At 48.3% G+C, this 8,279-nt stretch overlaps 1 protein-coding gene across 2 annotated transcripts; it reads right to left on the bottom strand.

Annotated features, from left to right (window-relative positions):
* Positions 1-1,547: 1,547 nt before the first annotated feature.
* GJB1 (gap junction protein beta 1) lies at positions 1,548-7,614 on the bottom strand. 2 transcript variants are annotated; one of them, XM_084869746.1, is made up of 2 exons: positions 7,535-7,614; positions 1,548-3,334 (listed from the first exon to the last, which is right to left on the bottom strand). In XM_084869746.1, exon 2 carries the CDS (start codon positions 3,316-3,318, stop codon positions 2,467-2,469), a length of 852 nt encoding a protein of 283 aa, XP_084725872.1. In that variant the 5' UTR covers positions 3,319-3,334; positions 7,535-7,614; the 3' UTR covers positions 1,548-2,466. The 2 variants fall into 2 exon arrangements, with proteins under 2 accessions (XP_084725872.1, XP_084725873.1); XM_084869747.1 differs by lacking the exon at positions 7,535-7,614 and adding an exon at positions 3,704-4,006 and having other exon boundaries at positions 1,836-3,334.
* Between the last annotated feature and the right edge of the window lie 665 nt (positions 7,615-8,279).

Genomic DNA, 8,279 nt, shown 5'->3' with positions numbered 1-8,279 from the left:
GAGAGGAGGAAGCTCCTTATTTCCTTTCTAAAGGAGAAACAGCCTCAAATGAGGAAACCTTCCATGCTTCCTGTAGGAAGAAGAGACTGTTTCTAGAGGAGAGCAATTCTTATAAGATTATTTCTGATTGCCCTAACCAGTTTGGCTCAGTGGATGAAGCCGCGGCCTGTGGACTGAAGGATCCCAGGTTCGATTCCAGTCAAGGGCATGTACCTTGGTTGCCAGCATATCGCCACTGAGGGGTGTGCAGGAGGCAGCTGATCAATGTTTCCCTCTCATTGATGTTTCTGGCTTTCTATCCCTCTCTCTTCCCCTCTGTAAAAAATCAATAAAATATATATATTTTAAAAAATGATTATGCTTGATTTCTTTTATTTCCATCTGTTCTTCCCAGGGGGAGCCAGCATACTCTAAGATGGAGTGGCAAATCCTTTTTTTCTGTTAGGAGATAAGAAAGCTGAGGAGAGAAAATTTGCTGTGGGGGGAAATTTTACTGTGAGCAGCTATTGGTGAGGGCAGAGATTCTGACAGGGTCTCCCCCTGACCTTGAGGCTGGAGAAGACTTTTAAGAATCCCAGAGGCACATAGTGTTAAAGGGAGCTTAGAGATGCATGAGGCTAGCCCTATTTGCTCAAGGGAAATGAGACTTGGAGAAGGGAACACCTTCCTAATAAGTGACAGAAGCTGGACTGGAACACTGCTAGGTCAAGTCCCTGTCTGAGCCTTTTCCCACCACAGCTGACAGGGGAAGGAGAGTCTACTTGCTGCTTTGGAGAGTGATGCTATGCTGGTGAGGAAACTTTTTTTTTTTTTTTTTTTTAGAAATGATTCCTTTATTTTTTATTTTTTATTTTTTTTAAATATATTTTATTTATTTTGTACAGAGAGGAAGGGAGAGAGATAGAGAGTTAGAAACATCGATGAGAGAGAGTCATCGATCAGCTGCCTCTTGCACACCCCCTACTGGGGATATGCCCGCAACCAAGGTACATGCCCTTGACCGGAATCGAACCCGGGTCCCTTCAGTCCCCAAGCCGACGCTCTATCCATTGAGCCAAACCGGTCTTGGCTGGTGAGGAAACTTGCTATGCAATGTTTGACCTGGGTTGGAAACATCTCTGGGGTCGGTGGCATTGATCATTGGCGGAGGAAACTGGAGAGGAGGGGAGAATTAGGGGCTAGGTCCAAAGGGAAGGGGTCAAAGTCACTGCCGAATTGGATAGATGGCTTGTGGGGCACTAGTTTGCCAAGAATGTTGAATTTCAAGGGAGGAGGGGCGCTATTTCTCCCAGGAGCGCAGAGAAGGGGCCGTCACCAAGGTAGTGAGGAAATGTGTGCTCCTCTCTAAGAGCTGTGAAATTTCTTTATCATTCCCTCTGTTCCCAGAGGGTTCATCATTTTAATATTTTCAAAATCAGAGGATGAGGCCCAAGGAAACTTTTTGAGTTGTTTCTGTTTTCTAATATATTGTGGTCACATTTATAAAACTGCACACAATTACCAGAACTCAATAAACCTTATACTTAAAATGGATAAAAAAGTAAATAGAACCAGAGTGAATTAGATCCCAATAAAGATATTATTAAAAAATGGGGGGGAAAAACCCAAAAAACAAAACAATAGAACTCAGGGGAGAACAGCTCAGGGGTTGGTTTTGAGGGCCAGTAGGGCTGCGGTATATCATTTACAGGTTCAGCTCCTCAAATCACTGTTTTCTGCCACCCACTCCTTTCTTTTCTTTCCCCCCCAACCCATTCCTTTCTTGATCAGCAAAAGCCAAGGCCAGCTCAGCCGAGAGAGGTCAGAGGTTACAGGAGAAAGAACTTGACAAACACACAAGCCACCCCTTCATTTTCTGTAAAATCCTGTTTAATGTGTAACATTTCAGGCAGAGAGAGGCCTTGGGGACTAGAGGCAAAGGCAGCCCTGACTAACCCCTATTCCAATTTATCTGCCTGCTTCTTTCTCCCTCCCTAACTCCTCCACCCCAGATACGTCCTTTTTTTTTTTTTCTTTGAGGACACAAGCACTGCCTCTCCTTTTCTTGCTACCCTCCCTTCTCCACCCACAGGTCCACAGCACCCTCCCTTGCTCCTTCCCTCCCTACTGATGTGACTCCACAAATAGGGTATCTGACAGCACAGGGTTAAGATTAGTTTCATAATTGGAGATGTTGTCACAGCATCTTATCTCTTTTCCCCAGTGGCTCCGGGGAAGGAGAGGGAAGAAGAAGGGGTACAGGCAACAAGAGCTGCCCCACACCCTCACTAACCTTGAGCATTCGGGCTCCCCACCTCTGTAGCCCCTCAGGCAGCAGGCGGGGGTAGGAAAGGGAGTGGGAGGGGAAGGAAAGTTTTGATGGAGCTCTCTCTCCCTGGCAGGTAGAGGCCTGTGCACCGGCATAGGAGAAGGAGGCTCGGGCAGGGTGGGGTGGGGGCGGGATGGGAGGTTGCCTGGTATGTGGCATCAGCAGGCGGAGCAGCGGTCACTCTTCTCAGCCAGCCCGGCCCCAGTGCCAGGGCTGCGTCGCAGTATGTCTTTCAGGGAGCCATCCTGCTCGCTCAGCAGCTTGTTGATCTCATTCTGCTTGTATTCAGGTGAGAGGCGGTGGCCAAAGCCTGAGCCCTTGCGGGAGGGCGGATTGGAGTGGCGTCGGGCCCGGCGGGCACAGGCCCGGATGATGAGGTACACCACTTCGGCCACATTGAGGATGATGCAGATGCCGGAGGCAACCAGCATGAAGACCGTGAAGACTGTTTTCTCCGTGGGGCGGGACACAAAGCAGTCCACTGTGTTGGGGCAGGGGTAGGCCTCACACTTGACAAGCCGCACCATGGCATAGCCAGGGTAGAGCAAATAAAAGACGTACATGAAGACAGCCTCGAACAGCAGCCGGAAGACCACGCTGATGACATAGGTCCACCACAATGTCCCTGAGATGTGGACCTTGTGCCTCTTCACCTCCTCCAGATGTAAGGGGTCCCCATGGCCTTCAAGTCGCAGCATTTTCTTTTCTATGTGTTGCTGGTGAGCCACATGCATGGCCACGAGGAGAGCTGGGGTGGAAACCAAGATGAGTTGCAGAGACCACAGACGCACATGGGAAATGGGGAAAAAATGGTCATAGCAGACACTGTTGCAGCCTGGCTGGAGGGTGTTGCAGATGAAGGAAGACTTCTCGTCACCCCACACACTCTCGGCAGCCACCACCAGCACCATGATTCTGAAGATGAAGATGACTGAGAGCCATACTCGGCCAATGGCAGTAGAATGCCGGTTCACGCCACTGAGCACGGTGTACAAGCCTGTCCAGTTCATCCTGCCTCATTCACACCTGTAAGACATGAGCCACAAAGCAAGCTGTCAGAGAGCTGGGGCAGAAGGACAGCTACCATAACACCGTCTGAACCACCCCCACCCCTCCACCAGGTCTTCCAAGAGCCAGTGACAAGAAAGGAAGAAGGATAATCATAACTTTCATCATCACCCCATCTCCCTTGCCAGCCTCTCCTCCTCACTCACTCACTTCACTTGATTTCCCTGAGCCCCATCTCTCATTTTTTGCTTTCATCCAACATTTATTCCTCTCTAGCCCCTTTCTGTGCCAGGCACATCTTGTTCTGTCTTTAGCCATCCCTTTTTAGTTCCCCATCCTCCAGCTCCTTAAGTTTGAAGCTGGGGAAAACCCCAAAAGCCCTGTTACCTTGGGGAGCGCCTGTCCCTGAGGCCACCCAGACAGGTCCCCTATGGTCTCATGTCTGTGCCGGGGGAGTGGTCCCTGGGTCCGCGCCTGCGTCCCAATTCATCACCACCCGGTGCTGGGGAGTCATATGCTGCTTTATACCCTGTGTCTGCACAATGGGACCTTTGTGGGTCTCTGAACAACGCCCTTTAGAATTCAGATCAAACGCCCTGACTTCCGCCCACCCTATACACAGAGCACTTGTGTCCCAGCGCCAGACACCCAGCCTGCACCCACCTGTTCTGTGCCCGCCCGGTCCATCGCCACACCACCCCATAGCCCCACCAGAAGAATTGTCGCAAAGGAGGGGGAGGAGATGTAACAAAGACAGGTACATATAAGAGGGCACCAGAGAGAACCATGACACTCTTAGCCCAGGCCCTTTCCCATGACCCTACTAGAAACTTATGGTCTGTTGGATTGTTCCTAGACTTAGATCCCCTCCAGGGTATGGGTAAGCTAGATAGAGGAGAGGAAAGCCAGGAACTGTGTTCTAGGCATTTTCTCATACATCCTTTCTTTTGATCCACTTAGCCAACCTGTAAGGACTGTCTTTCCAGATGAGGAAGCTACAGCTCAGATAAGTTAAGTCACACAGCATGGAAGTGTTGGAGTATGATGAAACATAAAAGGTTCTGAAGCAGAAGCCTAAGCTCTTTCCACAGTATAGCTGTGCTTTTGCAGATAGTGTCAGCAAAAGCCAAGGCTAGCCGATAGTAACAACAACAAAAGCCAAGGCTAATGTTACTCATAAAAGTGTGAGCAATAAAGAAGCCGTTGACCTGTGAGTGAATTCCAAATCTAGTATCATGGAACATACTCTGACCACTTCTTGAGCTGCCGGAAAGGGAACCCATACAGAGGGTGGGCAAGCCAGAACGAGAAAGAGTCAAACAATCAAATAGAAAGAAGACGGAACCAGTAAGGGTTACACAGCTTTGGGTTTGAATCCTGGTTCTGCACCAAATATGACCCCGGGCTAGTGACTGAACTTCTCTGAGCCTGCTTGCTCATCTATAAACAGCCTTAATATCCAGGGTTATTAAGCAACCTGCAGTAGTTCTTAGCTCAGCTCCACTTTCATAGTGCTGATCAAGGGAAGTAAGAACCTTACCAGGAAGAGAAAACAATGTCAATTTGGGGGACTGAGCCGGCTGCCAAACCCAATCTCTCTCTTTTTTCTTCCCAATGCAATTGTTGACTTATAGTGTCCATCTGAGATGGAACAGACTGTTCCATTGCTACCCTGCCCCCTATGTCAAGTGTACACTGTAACCTCTTGGTTTCTCAAGCTTGCCAGTTGCTCTAGGGAAGAAATTCACCCTTATCCCTTAGGTAGGCAAGAAGGCCTCCCCCCTACTTCCCACCACTTCTGCCATTAAGTTGTAAGGAGATCATACTGGAAGCAGGGAACTGGATGTGAGGACACAGGCCTGAACTTGCAGAAAATGCAGGGCATTCACTTCCCCCACTTCAGGGGCAGTGGTTGTGGCAGAAACCCCGTATCCAGTTCTGGGTGGTCCTCTCTGTTCCAGGGGGGAGAGTGGGGTATTAGCAACTGGAAAAGTTGCAGAATGGGATGAAAGAAACTAGGGGATAAAGGGATGGTTCACAGGACATAGATTACTTATTTGAACAAGGTTTCTTCATTTAATGTAAAATCATTAGTGAGCTCATGCTATGGGCCTAAGCCAGCATGGGGGAGCAGGAACACAGGTGTCCTTTCTCCCAAGCCTAGGGTTCTGAATGCAGAACTGCCACAGGAGGCACCACAGTTAACTGTAAAGAAATGTTTTGTAATGTGAGACATTATGTTCAGAAACATGTGGTCAAGAAACATTAAGAATAATCAATTACTGAGCACCTCTTATATGCCAGGCCCTTGCATACACACCATCTCATGTAAAACTCGGAACAACCCCACCAGGTAGGTGTTACTTTGAGTCCTCATGTCACAGATGGGGAAACTGAGGTAAAGAAAGGTGAAGGGGTTTGTACAAGGGTCACAAGGGTTGCGCTGTTAGCACATGACCTAGCTGGGATTTGAGCCAGGCTAAGTTGACTCCAGAGCCCATATTCTGTCCCATAAACTCTACTGCCTTGGCTGGGATTAATAATTTTCTTTTTTGTGTTTTTAGAAACAGGGATATTCAAAACTGGTCTGGCTTTATTCTCTTGTAGTCCCTTCTCTTTCCTATCAACTGACAACTTTTCCTTTTTTTTTTCTTTTCTTTTTTAAAATATATTTTATTGATTTTTTATAGAGAGGAAGGGAGATAGAGAGTTAGAAACATCGATGAGAGAGAGTCATCAATCAGTTGCCTCTTGCACACCCCCTACTGGGGATGTGCCCACAACCAAGGTACATGCCCTTGACCAGAATCGAACCCGGGACCCTTCAGTCCACAGGCCGACGCTTTATCCACTGAGCCAAACCGGTTTCTGCTGACAACTCTTTTCCTTCCTTCCCAGGGTTTTCTTTTGCATCCTGGTTTTTTCTATCTTCCCTTCCTTAGCTTTCTTCTCTGCTTACTCAAACTCCAGAGCAAGTTTCAGCTCTCTTCTTTCTAGCCTTTGGGGTGCCCCACAGACAGCCTAGCCACATTTGAGTTTCTAGGTTCTTGTAGCTTTCAGCCTCTCATCTTCTTCAGTGTTCTGGGACATGGCCAGTAGCTCCCTTTGGGCCCCTAAGGACTCTTGCGTGGGCACTTGGGTCTCAATTTTGGCTCTCCTATTTGGAAGTAGAGCTGATCCCTATGCCAACATTAGTACCTCAAGGGTTTCATTTTAAAAAACATCCAGGGGCGTGACCTGATTTTGAAATCCAAACCTTTTTTTTTTTTACTTTGGGTTAAAGTCCAGATATTTATGTGCTCTGTGTTGCTCCTGGTGTGTTTTGCCCTCATGTTTAACTATACAAGGCAACGAAGACTTAAAGAAGCTGAGCAAGTGCTGGCGCTCCAGTTAGGACTCATGTTGGTTCCTCAACAAAGCCTGGGTCCCTTCCCCAGTGCTTTGCTGCATCCACATCTATACTCTATCCATTCAAACCCCTCTTTCTTATCTCTATTATCCTCCCTTCATCTCATTTTCTAAGTCCATGCATTCTACTATGCCATTCCTAACAGCTGGAACAACTTTCAAACAGCTGGAAGGCAATCTCTTTAGATCTCCAAATTATCAATTACTCCAAGGTCTGTTTAAATCTAGCTGCCTACCTCAAGAACATGGAAATGCATTCTACAAAATTTTAATTCTGTTAGCTGGCCCTCTGCACCTACTGAGTGCACTGTGTTCATCTACCCTCAGCCCCCTTATTGGTTGAATGCCTGGTTTGCCTTCTAATCAGAGAAGGAAAACAGCAGTGCCCAATAGTCTCACTGAAGCCTAACCTTGTGTGGTAGGAAATGTTCTAAAGAGATCAACTTGACTACCCTGTGCCGGGAGTGGGGGTGGGGTTGAGGGGTTGGAGGTGGGGAGCGGGGGAAGACTCGCAAATCCTGGGAACTTGGCCCTGTGGGGATGAAGGGGATCCTTAGCTAGGGAAAAAGATTGAGAGGATCCAGAGGATAAGAATTGAGGGCTACAAAGAGAGGCTAAGCAAGCTTGCCACCTGGCAGAAGGGACCTCCTCACCCCAACTCAGAGGGAAGCATAGAAGGAATCAAAGTGGCTGAATGTCAAGGCCAAGAGAAGATAAGACACAGGCCTTTCCCAGCCCCCATTTCTGCCCCCCTCCCCTGAGCCACACCAGAGCCCCCTGGTCCACCTCTCTCAGCCCCAGCTTCCTCACCTGGTTGCTGCTGCTCTTTCCCGGGAATGTCTGCAGACGTGTCTGCACTATGCCACTAGGTATTGTCAGCCCAGCCCAGGGGAGGGGCAAAAAAACCCAGGGCTGGAGCCAGATATGGCCCAAAGCCCAAGAGGAACCAGACAAACATTAACCAGCTCTACCTCCTCACACACACAATTATTAAATAAGATCGATCCCCTGAGTTTCCAATGGGTTTGGATAGACAGATCACATAGTCTGGAGTTACTGCTCTGTCCCAGAGGGAGAGAGGCATTTTGTTACCCACGTGCCCATGTTTAGCCCATCTCATCTGAGATTGAACTGCATGGACCTGAGCTCATCAACAACTCCCAACCTTCCCCCTCCCCCTGGCCAACTGTAGTGTGGGTGAGCTGCAGAGAGGGCTCCTGTGTTCCCTTTCATCTTTTATAGCTCCCAGCCTCTAAAAGGATATTATGCTGGGGAGGATGTTTATTGGCACCCTGAGGTCAAAGTGGGGATGACTCTACTTCACCCACCTGGCAGCATCAGGGCTCTCTGCTTATTGTCCATGTCTTGAGTGCATAGAGATAGACTAAAGTTTTTTTTTTTGGACTAAAGTATTACCAATCCCATCCCAGAACCCTAAAACCTTTTCAAAAATGGTTTTTACCCTCGGGGCCAAGGCACTTGGACCGTAATGTGTGTCATGTGCAGCAACAGATCTTGGCAATCATCAAGGTAAACAAAGAATGTTAACCATTAA

The sequence above is a fragment of the Pipistrellus hanaki genome (assembly GCF_964339955.1).
Source record: "Pipistrellus hanaki genome assembly, chromosome: X".
Taxonomy (NCBI): domain Eukaryota; kingdom Metazoa; phylum Chordata; class Mammalia; order Chiroptera; family Vespertilionidae; genus Pipistrellus; species Pipistrellus hanaki.
This window is presented reverse-complemented; position numbering and strand designations above follow the sequence as displayed.

What these genes read in the sequence shown, in the direction of transcription:
- GJB1 (XM_084869746.1), bottom strand. Translation starts at nt 3,318, where the DNA reads ATGAACTGGACAGGCTTGTACACCGTGCTCAGTGGCGTGAACCGGCAT.